The 17914-nt window shown below is 44.7% G+C and overlaps 1 protein-coding gene across 1 annotated transcript in view; it reads right to left on the reverse strand.

Annotated features, from left to right (window-relative positions):
• smad7.S (SMAD family member 7 S homeolog) overlaps positions 1-15686 on the reverse strand; it is a 29565-nt gene extending 13879 nt beyond the window's left edge. Inside the window, exons 1-3 of the mRNA XM_018244598.2 lie at positions 13819-15686; positions 11850-11903; positions 6411-6485 (exon numbers count right to left, since the gene is read on the reverse strand). Of these exons, the coding sequence (XP_018100087.1) occupies positions 6411-6485; positions 11850-11903; positions 13819-14299 (610 nt within the window). The 5' untranslated portion in view covers positions 14300-15686. The remainder of the gene's footprint in view (positions 1-6410; positions 6486-11849; positions 11904-13818) is intronic.
• Between the last annotated feature and the right edge of the window lie 2228 nt (positions 15687-17914).

A 17914-nucleotide genomic window follows, 5' to 3' on the forward strand; every position in this document is an offset into this window, starting at 1 on the left:
AGCTGCCATAAAGCAGGACACAGTGTCGGACTGGGGGGCCCGGGGCCCACCAGGACAGCTGTCTAGGGCCCCCCTCTGGCCTCCCCGTCCGGCCCCTACTTTGAAGTGCGCCGGCGCGCACGCATTCTGGCGCGCTCAGCGCGCACGCACGATGCTGTACTCGCCGCATCGGCGCATGCGCAGGCTGCGCGGCGCAGTTTTTTCTTTCCGATTTGTGAATGGAGAGAGGTGGTCTGGCCCGGCGGGGGCCCATGAGGGTCGGGGCCCACCGGGTTTTTTCCCGGTGTCCCGCCGGGCCAGTCCGACACTGGCAGGACAGGACTGCTGCTTCCAATGGGGATCAGATAGGATCTGTGCTTGCTAGAGCTAGACACTAACGCCATAAAGCAGGGTAAATGTAACGCAACATCAGTATGAATACACGTTACACTTTTTACACAAAAATGAACTCTGACTACTCCAGCAGTGAAAATACAATTCAGAAATTTTAGAGTTGCGTTCTGGCAGGTAACCATTTACTCGTTAATTCATTACACGACTTTAATGGCCTTATTCTGGGGTGAAATCTTAGAAAAAGGGGAACCCGCTCTCTATTTATTTGTGTGTCCCGACTAGCAAGTGTGTGGCTCAGAAGGCTATTTCTATATGGCTCAAAATAAACTGCAAAGGAAGCTGCTGTGAGACAGTAGGCAGTCAGCCAGACTGCTACGTGGGTCATTTAATCCTGCTTAAGAAAGATGGTGGTGTTGGCAGTGACCCCTGTGTGGCCTGTTAATTTATTCCCCCCACAGCCTGCTCACTGCCAGGTCACTGTGAGACGGCACCAACAGGAATGTGGCATTCACCTTCCAAACTCAACAGCTGACTGGGTGCCAGGCAGCTAGGGATAGTGAGACATGTAGTTCAGCAACAGGGGTAGTGTTTTGGCATGCTGCTACAGGGTAAGAAAGTATTAATGGGGTTGTTCGCCTTTAAATAAACTTTTAGCATGATTCCGAGAGTGATATTCTGAGACAATTTTCAACCGGTTTACATTTTTTATTATCTGTGGTTTTTGACTTATTTAGCTTTTTATTCAGCAGCTCTCCTGTTTGCAATTTCAGCCATCTGGTTGCTAGGGTCCAAATTACCCTAGCAACCATGCATTGATTTGAATAAGAGACTGGAATATAAATAGGAGAGGCCTGACTAGAACGATGAGTAATAAAAAGTAGCAATAACAATACATTTTAACCTTACAGAGCATTTTGTTTTTAAGATGGGGTCAGTGTCCCCCCATTTGAAAGCTGAAACGAGTCAGAAGAAGAAGACAAACAATTCAAAAACTATAAAAACAAATGAAGGCCAATTGAAGAGTTTCTTGGAATTAGTCATATAACGTACTAAAAGTTAATCATCCCTTTAAGGTATAAAACTATTGTACCATTACAAATTTTTTTTTGTTACTATAGGGGGTATGGCAAGTCCTTAATAATTTAAAAATGCTGAAATAAACTGTAGGGCCAGAGAAATGTAAACTTATTTTTCTTCCATGTCATAAGTAACCCGTAGCCTCACATAGCCCACCCTAGCTGCTTGAATCAGAAAACTACCAGAAAGGGGCCAACAGAAAAAGTAAAAAAAAAAAAAAAATCTCACAGTCCAAGAGTTATACAAAGAGCTTGCCAAGTCCCAGACAGTATTTCTCTCCTTCACCGGCCCGGCGGCTCCCAGCAACGGTCAGATGATGTGCTGTTTGTAAGGTACACACCGCCTGGCAGGCAGCCTAGACTTATCCAGACCCTTTAACTCCTGATAAATATGTTTGGACCGCTGAGCATCAGCCATTACCACTTTAAGTGCTGCTTAACTACATCTCCCAGAATTCACAGCAGGCCAATAGCATCAGACAATGGATGAAAAGCAACAAACATTATTACCTTTTCAAATTCTTTTAGACTGCAACTGCCAGCATCCCATTTTTTGAAAAATCAACGTTATTTTGCCCGAGGCCCCTGCATAAAAACGTCCCACCAGCATCGTATTAAAAGTTCTTTATTTTGAATGCCCAGACTTGGGCTGCATATTGCCGAGATGCCACTGGGGATCAAAGGCCCAGAAAAACATTTCATGCCTCTCTGTTATGTCACAATGAAACCCGAGTCGGATACACAGCAGGTCTTTTGTAGGAAGGATGTATCTACATTAATTCCAGGTGGGCGCAGCATGAAACCACTGAAAAGCAGGAATGCTTTTAGGCTATTGGGATACATTTTTCCCCCAGAGGGGGCAAAAAAAAGTACATTAATACAAAGTATATTAAAGGGATATTGTCATGGGAAAACATGTTTTTTTTCAAAACACATCAGTTAATAGTGCTGCAACAGCAGACTTCTGCACTGAAATCCAATTCTCAAAATAGTAAACAGAAATTTTTATATTCAATTTTGAAATCGGACATGGGGCTATACATATTGTCAGTTTCCCAGCTGCCCCCAGTCATGTGACTTGTGCCTGCACTTTAGGATGGAACTACTTTCTGGCAGGCTGTTATTTCTCCTACTCAATGTAACTGAATGTGTCTCAGTGGGACCTGGATTTAACTATTGAGTGTTGTTCTTAGATCTACCAGGCAGCTGTTATCTTGTGTTAGGGAGCTGTTATCTGGTTACCTTCCCATTGTTCTGATGTTAGGTTCCGGGGGGGGAGGAGGAAGGGGGTGATACTCCAACTTGCAGTACAGCAGTAAAGAGTGACTGAAGTTTATCAGAGCACAAGTGACATGACTGGTGGCAGTTGGGAAATGGACAATATGTCACGCTCCATGTCAGATTTCAAAATTGAATATAAAAAGAATCTGTATGCTCTTTTTAAAAATGGATTTCAGTGCAGAATTCTGCTGGAACAGCTCTATAAGTGTTTTGAAAAAACATACAGTGCCATGACAGTATTCCTTTTAATATGCTGCATGTACTTTTGGCATTGCCAAGGGACCCTGCTCTTCTTGTTCTCTGGCCTATAAAAAGGGCAGGAGAACAGACACAGAATTATGTAAAAACATTTAAACCAGGTCTGCTGCCCATAGCAACCAATCTGTTTTCCAATAGATGATTGGTTGTTATGACTTAGTTATAATAACCATGTGCTTATTATTACAGGTATGGGATCAGTTATCCGGAAACCCGTTATCCAGAAAGCTCTGAATTACGGAAAGGCTGTCTCCAAATAATCAAAATTTTTAAAGACGATTTCCTTTTTCTCTGTAATAAAAAACCAGTAGCTTGTACTTGATCCCAACTAAGATATAATTAATCCTTATTGGAGGCAAAACCAGCCTATTGGGTTTATTTAATGTTTACATGATTTTCTAGTAGACTTAAGGTATGAAGATCCATTATCTGGAAAGCCCCAGGTCCCGAGCATTCCCATACCTGTACTGCCCAGCGCCTTGCCATACACACTGCCCCTGTCCCCTGCTCAGTATAATGTAACAAAATGTTTGGAAGATGTAAAACATAAGCCATGACGAGAACAAAGGCCCCCATGACATCATTGCCCCATAAATTCTCTACGAGGTCAGAACACACACACAACTGTACGTGCCTGGACCCACGGAGCCCTTTAAATGCTTGGGGCCCCCCACATCGCAGCCTAAAAATTCTTCTAGGACGCACAAAAGAAAATGGCTTTGCCGACATAAACTGGCATTTGTATTGTCCCACAGTTGTTGCTGAACTACAACACCCAGAAACCTCCGGCAGCGCAGTTAATGAAAGAACAGAGTGCACTATTTCGGACAAGGGACGGTCCCCGCAGGAGGGATCATTAAATAAGAAGACTGGCCACAAAAGTGGTTTTCTGTTCCAAGATCAGCTTCTTTTAAGAGAACTAGGAGGGGGGGGAAACGTTCCCGAATGCAGCATGAAAGGGCAGCGCCAGTGAATTAAAAGGTCACCCCTGTGCTTTCCAAGAGGAACCAGCTTCTTTTGTGAGGGGGGCCTCCGGGGATTAGATTTTTAGCATCCACGTTATTTCTTCCTTTGCCAAAGGAATCAACTCTCTGGCTCCAGCCTCCTGAGTTCCGACCTTTCTCCAACCCCCCTGAACTGTGCCCCATTGATTAAGTCAGCTCAGTGAGGCAGGGCCCAGCCAGGAGTCCTGGGGGAGGCTGGGGGGGGGGGACGCTTGTATAAAACAAGGCTCTGATTGGTCATAGCCAGAGACTCAGAAATGTTACACTTTAGTTTAGAAACTTCAGAATATTATAGGGAAAGGGAGGGTGTCGTCTACTCTCTTGGAACCAGAATGTTACAAAATAATAAGCATTCTAATGAACTTCAAATACAAAGCAAGTAAGCAACAGTCTTACATAAATCCATTAAATATTTGTCTATAATTTACTATGTAAGCCTGTCCATTGTTGTTCTCTGCACTGCTGGATACGACTACATGTACCATAGAAACATCAAAAAAACTATTTCCTCCAATAGCTTGCATGTTCTTTGCCAGGGGTCCCCAACCTTTTTAACTTGTGAGCCACAAAAAAAAAAAGAGTTGGAGAGTAACACAAGCATGGAAAAATCCATGGGGATGTCAAATAAGGGCTGTGATTGGCTGTTTGGTAGCCCCTATGTGGACTGGTAGCCTACAGGAGACTCTGTTTGGCAGTACACCTGGTTTTTATGTAACTAAAACTTGCCTCCAAGTCTGGAATTCAAAAATAAGCTCCTGCTTTGAGGCCACTGGGAGCAACATCCAAGGGGTTGGTGAGTAACATCTTGCTCTCGTGCTACTAATTGGGGATCACTGTTCTATGCAATGGTGCACTAAGCAAACTGGCTTTGTGGGAGGCAGCAGAATGCCTGCCATTGCCCCTCCATAGTAAGCGCCTTGACCCTGCTGGTGCATTAGTGGGTCAATATTTCAGCAGAAAAATCCTGACCATTTATCTGCATTTAAAAACCAGCAGCTGCCATGGATTCTGGGTACCAGTTCTATGACATTCCCCTACTATAGACCAGACAAAGAGCTTACCATGACTCTTGAATGTTATTCTTTGTTCTAAAGGGGTACAATGTAACCAAAACACAAGAATAAAAATTTTTATTTTTCCAGTCATGCAGCCCGGAGGGGGGGGGGGAATAAACATTAAAGGACTGTGCAGAATAGGGGTGCTAGTAAATCAGACTTAATATAAAACAAATGCTCTTTCATGTGGTAGCACTTGGCTTTGTTTCATGACTTGCATAGTTAACCCAATTGCTTCATGGAGCAGCCCCGTTAGCTCCCCCTTAATAAAGGGAAAGCCAAGGGAGGAAAATGTATTATAAAGAAAAAGAAAAAAAAAATTACAAAGAGGAAAAAGGGCGAACCCCCAGATTGGTCCATATATGAGTCTAATAGTAAAAAAAAAAACAGAATTGTATTTTAGGCATTTGTTGTGGGTTCAAATCTGGTCTGCTCACTCCAATGGATTCCATGTTCTAGGTGCTACAAAAAGACCCCCCAAACCGGTAACAAAATTGACTATTTGAATTCACCTACTGACTTTTACGATACATAACTTATGCAATAATCAACAGTTTTGAATAATATTACAATTGTTTCTAAAGCAGCAACAGCAGCACTATATGCATCACACAAGCACTGAACAAAAAGAGCTTACAATCTATTCAGGGTATAGAGGGTAAAAGGAACTGTAAAAAAAAAACAAAAAAAAAAAAAACCACCCCTGACGCCAACGCTCAAGCCTCCTGTAAAAAGCATCTTTCTGATGTGATCTAGAACCCTACTGCCTTGACTAGATCACGTTGTATGACCTAGAACACAAGCAGGCACACCCCAACGGGTTCAGAGATGAACAAGAAGAGTTACATCACATGATAAAGCCCCAAAACCAGTGCTCCCTTTGAAACCCCAAGAGCAGAATGAAGCCCACAGGGACAAACAAGCAAGACTTTTCCATAAAGGTTTGTACCCACGCCATTTAAAAAAAAAAAAAAAAACATTAACAAGAAGGTTTAAGCCGATGACATCTGGAAGTGGAATTATACAGACTGCTGGTGCCTTCTGGCAGAATTCTTAATGAAGACTTGGGAAGAATTTACAGAGCTTTTCTGCTTTTCATTTTTCCTCCCTCCTGTAGATGCGAGTCTGCTTCCCCATAACTGGCCAATTAAGATCTGCGCCATCCTGCGTTAAATGCAGCGCCGCACTCAAATGCTATGGTACCTAATAAAAGTGCCAACTGCACCCAGGAAATGCTTTTAATATACCAATATTTTCAAAAACAACCTCTTAATATTATTTCCACTCCAATTTCCTTCATATACAACCAGGCTACATCAGTTGTGGCGTCACCAACATCCTAACAGACATGCTACACAATAAATAAATAAATATCAATAATTTGCATCAACCAGTGCTCTTACCTGAAAGCCCCTCAGGGGCCAAATAATTTGTTCCCCCTGTTTCTGTGGAGGAAGGGACAGAGTCTGGGGGATCCGCTGCAAAAGAAAAGGAAAATGTGTCAATAGAAATGGCAGGATACTGTGATTTACAAATACACAAGGATAATACACATTGCTGCAAGTGCTACACACCCCCATGGTTCAGTATAACAAGCAACAGCCCCCCTCAATGTATAAAGGAGGGCACAAAAACCTGCCCAGTTATATATCAATGAACCCTAATGCTCAAGATGAACCCAACTCAACACGAAGTCTACACTACAACACCTTTGCAATGGATTGGCTCCTTTACAATGAACACAAATAAACCTCCATTACATCAGCTCCCACAGCTTTAACTCAATACCTGAAGCTCTTCCTGTTCCAGCAGAAATACAGTGTATGTGTAGTCAGAACCTCCAGTGCAGAGAAAAGAAAGGAAGGGATGGCTATTGATTTCATATTTTAATACTGGATTTACATCCCCTTCAAATGAGGCAAAGTGACAACTAGAGAATACGGTTCTAACACGATTCATTTAATCAAAGCGGGAACAATGGAGAGCAGGGGGACATGCCATTGGCCCCATATGGACATTGGAGGCGTTTGGTGCAGAAAATGCTTTTTAGCCGCTGACAGTTACTGTATTTTTTTGGAATTAAACAACTGCCACACGCACTCAGATTATTCCAACACCACTCTGCAACAAACACCGGCCCTCACCCTTGGAGCCTCTGAGATTTCACTGACCCATAAGGAAGAATCTAAAAGATAAATCACCATCCACTTGAAATTAGACCTTGGTTTAAGACTGCAACAACTTGACTAAGGGACATGCATAAAAATAACTTAAAAACCTTATTATAAATGGATACTTAGTCCTTGTGCAAAACACTAAAAAAAGACTGCAAGTATATCATCAGCAGCCTCATGTCACTACATCAGAGTTAAGCACCATGGCAGTTCCCACTTAATAAATATAAATCTGAATATAGAAGGGCTAATTAACTACAAGCTGTCCCTTCCAGAGGATGAGCAAAAATTGGGCTATGGATCAGGAGTTTGATCCAAACACACCCTCAATGAACACCAGTAATGCCCAATGGGCCCTTTAAAGTGGGAGGTTGCCTTTAAAATAACCTTTAGTACAACGTAGACAGTGATATGCAAAGGCTATTTGCAGTTGGTCTTTAAATTATTTTTTTTTTTGGTTCAGCGGTTTGGGATTTCAGCAGTTATCTGGTTGCTAGGGTCCCATTTAACCTAACAACCAGGCAGTGGTTTGAATGACAGTCTCGAAAAACAAATAGAAGACAGCTTCACTTTGACTTGAAAGGCAAATAATTAAAGAAAAAAAAAAAAAAGGAAAAAAATGAAGACCAAATGAAGTTGCTGAAACAGTCCATAATATAAAGGTAAATTCCAGAATGCTGTAAGCGCAGTAATATAAAACAGTCCCAGACAAAAACATTTCCCAGAATTCCATCCGGTGGTCTGGCCTGGAAGTAGCCCTTTTAAGGCCTTATTGCTCCAACGTGCCACAACTCCCAGCATCCTCTGCTCCTCTGAAAGCATTGCCTTTGAATTTCCCTAATGAGTTATTCTCTCTTCCCCTTTCAAGCCATTATGATGATGATGATTAAGGGCCCAGACATCGAGGCTGCACTCCCTCTTCTTGTTAAACTGGTTATGATTTCAGCGTTGTTCCATTACAAGGCGATGTTGCTTCTTCTCACCTAGTAACGTCAGATAAATATACGGAATACACACATCTTCCTGCCCAAACTCCCGCTGCAATGCTTTTAACCCAATCCTTTCCATGGCGGGGGGCATTTAAACATGGGTGGGCATGGCTTTTGAGGAAAAGGCTAGCGGGTATTTCAGGTTCAAGTCAGAACCCAGCGGTACATTGCAGAGCAATAAAGCATCAAATCAGCAGGGCGTTGTACACACTCCTCTATATTATGAAACACCAGGGCTGGAGGATAAGTTGGCCTTTATTTAAAAAGGGGGGTTATGTATTTAAATGGAAACACAATGAAAGAACTTTCCTTCCCTGCAAATTGTAGTGGAGGGAGCTGCCATATTGTTTCTCTCAGACTGTACAGTAGGAAGACTCTGCTTTCCGTGGGAAATGGATGCGCCTCGTGTATGTTTGTACTTATACAAATGGGTGGGAGCTGATGAGAGATATGCACAACTGCATTTATACATGAGTGGGTGCTGTCATATAAAGCCCTCCTGAAAGCTGGATCAACCAAGTGCTATGGCAGCTTCCGCTCATGTGTATCAGAGTGAATAGATGGGAGAATAAATATTCTGTGCAAATAAAGCATCACACACACACAGTAACACAATGAGTAACGCAATGCTGCACACACAGCAACGCAATGCTGCACGCACACACACAGTAACGCAATGCTACACACACACACACAATGATTAACGCAATACTGCACACAGTAACGTAATGCTGCACACACACAATAACGCAATGCTACACACACAGTAACGCAATGCTGCACACACACATTAACGCAATGCTGCACACACACACATTAACGCAATGCTGCACACACACAGTAACGCAATGCTGCACACACACACAGTAACGCAATGCTGCACACACACACAGTAACGCAATGCTGCACACACACACACAGTAACACAATGCTGCACACACACACATTAACGCAATGCTGCACACACACACATTAACGCAATGCTGCACACACACAGTAACGCAATGCTGCACACACACACACAGTAACACAATGCTGCACACACACACACAGTAACGCAATGCTGCACACACACACACAGTAACGCAATGCTGCACACACACACATTAACGCAATGCTGCACACACACAGTAACGCAATGCTGCACACACACACAGTAACGCAATGCTGCACACACACACACAGTAACGCAATGCTGCACACACACACACAGTAACGCAATGCTGCACACACACACACAGTAACGCAATGCTGCACACACACACAGTAACGCAATGCTGCACACAAGGGGAAGTGATATTTCCCCTCACTTCCTAACACGTCGGCTGAAGACAAACAACACAGATGAATGACAGACAGACAGCTTCACTTTGCCCCACTGTAACATCCATCTGCTGTGCCCAACCAGAAGGTCAACGCAATCAATGCACCTTCCTCGCAATAAATGCAGTAAACTTTCCCCTGGAACCTGACTCTCTTCCTATCAATCCATGGGACTTTCCTTTAGTACAGCAGGACACACAGCTCCATGGAGGCCTCTTTATTCCACATCTCACTGCCTACATGTCATCACTTGCTAATGAAGCCAAAGATCACTCAGCTCCCTGGGACTTGGGAGGACAATGAAACTGATGCACTCACGGCTTCCTCCAATCAAAAAGGGGAGCGTGATTAAATTCTGAGGTGGAAGCTTATGTTGTGGGGATGCAAACCCAAAAATGCTGAGCACTGAAAGAATCTGTAATAAACTTTCCCATATACATTAAGTATGACTTTTCAAAGGTTTTAAAGTTATTTGTAAATGTTTCATTTGCTGTTGAAAGCACTATCTGTTCTGACTCCTGAAACAATGTTGCACAAGCAGCTGATTACGAGACCTGCTACACTGTATCCAGTCAGAAGAATGAACAAATGCTGCTTTCAATTTCAACATCATCCTTCAGCCAAAATCCTTCACACTTGAGGTCTGCTTAGCAGGGGGAGCCCCCCGAGTTTGGGAACCTTCATTTCAGCCAATAGACATTCCATTCTATAGCAAAGGCCGTGTCAGTCTCCTATGAGTGAAATGGGATGTCAGAAAGGTGCAAATCATTGGTTTTATTGCAGGGAAATGATGGACGAGGCTGGTTTACTGCTGGTGTGACATAAAGGACATAATCACAAATAAAAGACTCACATGGATCAATATGCAGAGGGGCATCATCCATCTCCGCTCTGTGACATGAGCTGATTTGTGGCCACTCCGTGATATATTACTGATTATATATATATATATATATATATATTTATCAGCAAACCACAATCTTATTTGTCTAACAAGGTGAGCCAGATGCCAGGCACAAGTTTTATTTGTCCCTCTCCAAGTGGCTCAACAACTCTGGTGCCAAATAAAAATGGGTTTTGGTTCTGGCATTGAGCCCATTCATTAAAAGCAACAGGCGCTCCCAGGTTCTGTTTTAACCCCATGTCTCCCACTTTGCCCTTATGCTGCCACCTTGCCCTCCTACACCTGTAACCCCCCACTACAGACACCACAACTAGAAACGTATGCAAACAGGCAGCCAAATGGGCATGGGAGCAAATCAACCAATGAGAGTGAGAGCAAATCAACCAATGAGAGTGCAGCTCTCGTGCGGGGGAAAAAAAGGCGACATTCTAACATGACACCACTGCACTGGTAATTGCATAACAGCTGAAACCCAATGTGTTGTGCTGCATATAAGTTGTTTAGATCTATCATAGACTGTAAGCTCTTGGGGGTAGGGTACTCGATTCAACAGAGTACTAAATTTCCTACAATATATGTAAAATTGAGATAGACCTTACCCCACTATGTACATCTGTAATAACGCTATATATATATATATATATATATATATATATATATATATATATATATATATATATATATATATACACACACATACACACAAAATCACCCCAAAAAAGTAAAAAGGAAAGATTTCCTATATATGGGGATGCAAAAATCTGAACTATTTTTATGGCATTTTGAGCTGTCCAGCTGTTGCAGAACTACAAATCCCATCCTTCTCTGACAGCAGACAGTTATAAGGAAATATTTATGACAAAAACTCACAGCAAATGAGCTACCCAGAAAAACTCAAAAAGGAGCATCACGACATTGCAGTAGAACAAGGAACTGGATCATTTATAAAAAGTCACAAACATGTGGGAGTCGCTAATACTAAACAGGCGATCCCCCCCAATAGACCCAAAACTCCACCGGACCCCCAACCCTAACACACATGCACACAATGAAAGGTAAAATACCATAAAGTCTCACAGCCGTGAACACTGAGAATTCCGAAAAAAAAATTCACCCTAAATGTCCTGATCTCAGCACATGAGGAAATTTAAATGCACACAAAAAAAATTCCAGAAATCTGTGTTAAAACCTCCCAGCCCAAGATGTAGAGGAGTCATAAAACCCTATTCCCCAGGGGGGACAAGTCAGGGGCCTCCTTATTCAGCCCCCCTTGTCCCTGATCCAGCAGCAAAATATTAAAAATAATAAATAATAATAATGATTAATAATAATAATAATGATTAATAATAATAATAAATAATAATAATAATAATAAGCATAATAATAATGATGATAAATAATAATTACATAAATAATACTAATAAATAAATAATACTAATGAGAAATAGTTACCAGTGGGTTTGAGGAAGTCCATGGGGTATCTGGTGTAGGGAGGTGGGGGAGATTCTGCAATGGGAAGAAAGAGAGAGAAAATAAAAGCAGGTCCATGAGGAAAGAGATAGAGACCAGAGATAATAAAACTGACATTCTTCTTGTACGAGGCAAAGTGTTTGTGTAACAAGGCCCGGGGGTGAGAGGCAGGGCACAGAGTCGGCCATTCGTTGATATTTAGCAGAGAGATAAACAATCGCTGCGGCTGGCGCCAGCCCTCCCCGCTATCAACTCCTGCAACTGTCTGACCGGGGGCTCAAAAACGCTCCAGCCAAAAGCGCTCCCGCCAGCGCCGCTCTGTGTCCCTTTATTTCACTGAGGCACAAGATAAAGGGACTTTATTCTTTGACACCCGCCTGGACTATAAAGTAGCCGCGCGACTGCAATTTCCTATCCTTACTGTACTCAGCTGGGGAAACGCTGCAAGTCGCACAGATACAGCCGCGCGTAATAAACAAAAGTCTTTTTATTACAATCAGTAACATTCACTCTGCACCCCAACTTGCTCTCTCAGGACTTTAATAACAAACTCGGGCTGGGGATTAGGAAACAGGGGGGGTGGTTATAAATAATGAAACAATAATCAGGACAGAAACAAGGGGGGGGTCTTATAAGGTTAAATAAGCAGCTCGGTTATAAAAATGCATCATATAAATGTAATATACACGTGCCAGGGGCAAAACTGAGGGACACCCCACAATTCATTGATTGGGGAGATGAATGAAATGACAGAATTACACAGAACTGTCAGAAAATAATCAGGTTACTCACTCTACTCTCACTGTCTACTCACAGACCCCACTCTCACTCTACTCTCACTGTCTAATCACAGACCCCACTCTCACACTCTACTCACAGACCCCACTCTCACACTCTACTCTCACTGTCTACTCACAGACCCCACTCTCACTGTCTACTCACAGACCCCACTCCCACACTCTACTCTCACTGTCTACTCACAGACCCCACTCTCACTCTACTCTCACTGTCTACTCACAGACCCCACTCTCACACTCTACTCTCTCTCATACTCCCAGACTCTACTCACAGACATTACTCTTAGACTGTGGCACAGGGAAGTGCAATAACCAATAATGACACAAGCTGAGCCCCCAGGTGCATTTGAGGTGCCCCCTCTATATTGCCACTGGTAGGAGCCCCACTGAGTTGGCATGGAGGGGGCAGATGCCTCTGGATGATCATGGGGAATATCTGGGATTCAAGGTTTTCTGGCAAACTGACAAGTCACCCACAAGCCCAGTCAGGGGGGACACACAGTGTAACTGAAGCCAGACACAATCGCATAGATAATGACACCTTCCAGCAGCAACTGTCACCCAGACTTTCCCTTCAACCTCTCCCACCTACATCTGTGTGCCCAGAGCCCCCCACCATGCCCACGACATTATATGCCAATATACCCGGGGAGTATAGCCATGACAGAAAGAGGTACAGGTTGGCATTAGCCCATTGGCAGGGGATTGGCCAGCAGTGCCTGGGATTAGGGAAACATGTGCCCATGTAGCCCAGAGATAATTATGCCAAGGGATAATCAGTATAAATATTGCCCCTTTGCAATGTGCCTGCGCCCCCAATGCCAGTAATAACCCCCTCTCAGCACAGCCAGGCCTTCTGATTAACTGCCAGTTACATACACACAGCAGCTGTGCCAATGCCCTTGCACAAGAGACTGGCAGTCAGAAGTGACAGTGTAGATGGCAGTAGTAAAAGTAGCAGCAGTAGTAAAAGTAGTAATAGTAGCAGTATAAGCAGTACTACCAGCAGAAGTAGTAATAGTAACAGTATTAGTAGCAACAGTAGTAGTAGAAATAGTAGCAATATTAGTAGCAGCAGTAATAGCAGCAGTATCAGTAGTAGTAGTAGTAGCAGCAGCAGTAATACTAGTAGTAGGAGTAAGGAGGGCACGTACCTAGCTCGCACAGTCTGCTGAGATGGTGGGGGTTGCAACAGAGCAGCTCCGGGTTGTTCTTGCCATAGGAGTCGCAGCAACTAAGTCGCTTGACGTCGGACGAGTGCCTGAGATCCGGCCACCTGAAGACCTTGCAGAGGAGCAGCGGCAGAGAGAAGGCTTGTTGCCCGAGCCTGGAGTCCAGCTTGGCCGCGGGTAACAGGAGACAGGGGCTGCGGGCTCCCCCTTTACACTCCACCGCCTGCAGCAGCCCCTCCAGTTGCTTCTCCTTCAGCTTCTTCAGAACACAATGGGCGAGCGCTTTCAGTTCTGCAGCCTCCGAGCCCACCAGCGCCTTCCCGGGCACCTTATTCGCCGATTTGCCCAGACAGCAGCCGCCGGCTCCATGCGCCCTCTCCCCGCCTTCCCCTTCCCCGTTCTCCCCGGGAGCTCGGCTCCTCCAGAGTCGCCGGACGAGCACCGATCGTTTGGTCCTGAACATGCGGGACGAGAGCAAGGCTTCCCGGCTAAAAAACGTGCATGTCGCCCGCAAATCATGAAGAATCCTGGATCCGAGGCCGGACAGAGACCAGCAGCAACAGCCCGGAGGGGTCGGGAGGGTCGGGGGGAGCTGAGGATCCGACAAACCAATGCGATCTGGAACATGCGCCAGTCTTTTATGGGAAGAGATCCTGCTGCAAAGTGTACGGGGAATAATAATAATAATAATGATATTAATGATAATAATAAGGCTCAGCGGCTCCCGGGCATTGGGTGCAGCCGAGAGAAGCCCCCGGGCTCAATCTGCACCGAGATCTCAAGGACATTTAATCTCCACGTGGGAAATCAGGGTCCCCCCAGAACTGCTACATCCAAAGTGGGGTGCGCGCTCCTGACTGCGGGGAAAGCGATAGAACTGGGGGGTCGCTGCCTGTGCGAGGGGTCAGCGCGGCCAATAGAAGCGACAAATAATCCGTTACAGGCGCTGCGGGTCCCGGACTGAAGCTCTGGCTGCGCCTCGTTTAATCCACAGGGAAAAATCGTTCATCCGGCCGCTCAGTAGGAGCGAGGGGGAAAAATAAACTGGGACTTGTCTTTTCCTCCTTCTCTAAACGCGGCTCCGCCCCCGGCTGTTTTATGCAAATGTCACATCAAATGAGGGGCGGGTGGGGGAAAGTCACAGGAGGAGTCTCCGACCCCAACCAACAGCAGCAGAAGCAGGGGAAGCGCTTAGTGCTGGGAACCCTCCGATAAACCGGAGCAGCCTGTGCCACAGAGCTCACACTCACTGACTAATCTACAGCTCCTGCTTGTCACTCACCCTCCTCCTCTCCCCACATCTCTCTCTCCTACTTACAGGCTGTCTTTCTCCATGTCTCTCCTTCTTACAGGCTGTCTCTCTGTCCCCAGCTGTCTCTTCCCCCTACTCTGTCTCTCTCCCTGTCGCTCCTTTTCACAGGCTGTCTCTCTCCCCTAGACTGTCTCTTCTTTTCCCCGGCTGTCTCTCTCCTCCATAATCTCTCTCTGTCCCCAGCTGTCTCTTCCCCCTGTCTCTCCCCCTACTCTCTCTCTCTCCCTGTCTCTCCTCACAGGCTGTCTCTCTCCCCGGCTGTCTCTCTCCCCCATGCTCACTCTCTCTCCAGGATGTCTCCCCGACTGTCTCTCTCCCTCCCGTCTCTCCTCTCCCCGGCGGTCTCTCCTTCTAACAGGCTGTCTTTCTACTCTCTCTCCCCGGCTGTCTCTCCTTCTCACAGGCTGTCTCTCTCCCCTAGGCTGTCTCTCCCTCCCCTGTCTCTCCTTCTCTCCCCCCTCCTCTGTGTCTCTCAGTCTCCAGTAGGCAGTGGCGCGGCCCGTCACGTGGGCGTCTAGACACCCTGTCGCTTTAAAAAAAAAAAAAAAAAAAACCCCGAGGATTGAGTTGCGCAAAACTGTCGGGTTACTGAAAGCTCCTCTTTTATGTCGCACTCAGTCACATGACAGTGTAGCGCGGCCCGTGCTCATTAGTGGGGTATAAAGTCATTATGAGCAGCAGCTCGTCATTAAAGAAGAAGTTAACTTTTAGCATTTAGTTAGAGACTGCCTAATTCTAAGCGACTTTCCAAATGGTCTTCATTTTTCTTTTTTGTATCTTTTTTTTTAAATAATTTGCCTCTTTCTTTTGACTATTTCTAGTTTTCAAATGGAGGTCACTGACCCCATCTAAGAAACAGATGCTCTGTAAGGCTACAAATGTGTTGTTATTGCTACGTTTTATTACTCCTCTTTCTATTCAGGCCTCTCTAATTCATATTCCAGTCTCTTATTCAAATCAGTGCATGGTTGCTAGGGGAATGTGGAGCCTAGCAACCAGATTGTTGAAATGCAAACTGGAGAGCTGCTGAATAAAAAGCTAAATAACTCAAAAACCACAAATAATAAAATATGAAAACCAATTGCAAAGTTTCTCATAATATCCCTCTCTACATCATACTAACAGTTAATTGAAAGGTGAACAACCCCTTCAAGTTAACTTTTAGCATTTACAGCAGACACAGGGTCATATTTGGGGAGATTAGTCGCCCGGTGATAACGCTCCTTTTTTTTGGGGAGACTAATCACCCCGAACTGCCTTCCCGCCGGCTAGAATGCAAATCGTCAGCAGGATGGCACTCGGAGCGTTTCGATTTCCGAAGTTGCCTCTAGTTCGGGGTGATTAGTCGCCCCAAAAAAAGGAGAGTTATCACCAGGCAACTAATCTCCCCAAATCTGACCGTGTGTCTATGCCCTTATAGTGCCTAATTCAAAGCAACATTCCAACTGGTCTTCATTTTTTTCCTTTTTTTATAGTTTTTGAATTATTTCTTCGGACTCTTTCCAACTTCCCAATGGGGGGGGGTCACTGACCCCATCTAAATAAAACGAATGCTCTGTGAGGCTTCACATTTATAGTTATTGCAAATGTTTATTACACATCTTTCTATTCAGCCCCTCTCCTAATCATATTCCAGTCTCACCTTGAAGTATGTTGTATAATGGTCAATTCTAAGCAACTTTTCAATTGGTTATATTTATTTATTGTGTATATTTTTTTTAATTTGTAGCCTTTTTCTTCTGACTCTTTCCAGCTTTAAAATGGGGGGGTCGCTGACCCCCATCTAAAAAAATGCTCTGTTAAAGGGGGCCATACACAGAGAGGTACGTTTGTTTGGCGATGACGCTGAATTAGCAGATCTCTCCCTGATATGCCAACATTGAGGTGGGCAATATCGGGCTGATTCGATCGTGAGCCCTAGGGCCCAACGATGGGAGGGCCCAACGATCGGATCGGACCACATCAACGAACAGATGCAGTCGCAATCCGACAGGATTTTTTAGCCTGTCATACAGTAAAGGTAGTAGATGCATGGAGTGGGCTCTCGAGAGAGAGGGTAATCTGCTTTAGTAATCAGGTCAACAATATAAATGTGAATGGAACTCAAGTGTGTATTGGTGCAGGTGAAAGGGTCAGGTGGGTAGTAAAGTTGGAGGGTGAGTTTGGATGGGCTGAGTAGTTTCAGTGTATGTTGTTGGCTAAGTCCCCTCGAGCTGCTACTTAAGCCTCCCTGTTGGCTCCTGACATTTGGGTACAAACTACAAAGTGTTCATGTTGCAACTTCCCCGGCTTGTGTCTGGCTCCTAAAGACTGTCTGTCTGGTACCTGTCCTTCTGTCTGCCCCTGGGTCCCTATGCTCAGCCTGCCTGAGGACTTTACCCCCAGCTGGGGTTGCCACCTTTTCTGGAAAAAATACCGGCCTTCCCATATATTTATCCTTTCTCTCTTTTCATAACATTGGGATCAACCATCATTTTTACCGGCCAGACCAGTAAAATATTGGCCAGGTGGGTAACCCTACCTCCAGCCTGTCTGACTATTTCATCCCACTGGTTATGTTGTAGTACTGGATCCAGTTCTGTGACTTCTAGTCTGGGCCAATGAGTATTTTATCCCTGTCTGTCTGAGAATGTTATGCCAGTTTGTGCAACTGCCACATTTTAATATCTGTCAGTGCTGTGTCCCAGGCTGGTTAAGTAATTACTGTATCCCAAGCTATTACTGTATCTCAGGCTAATTACTGTATCCCAGATTGGGAGAGTACTG

This window comes from Xenopus laevis, chromosome 1S (genome assembly GCF_017654675.1).
Source record: "Xenopus laevis strain J_2021 chromosome 1S, Xenopus_laevis_v10.1, whole genome shotgun sequence".
Taxonomy (NCBI): Eukaryota; Metazoa; Chordata; class Amphibia; order Anura; family Pipidae; genus Xenopus; species Xenopus laevis.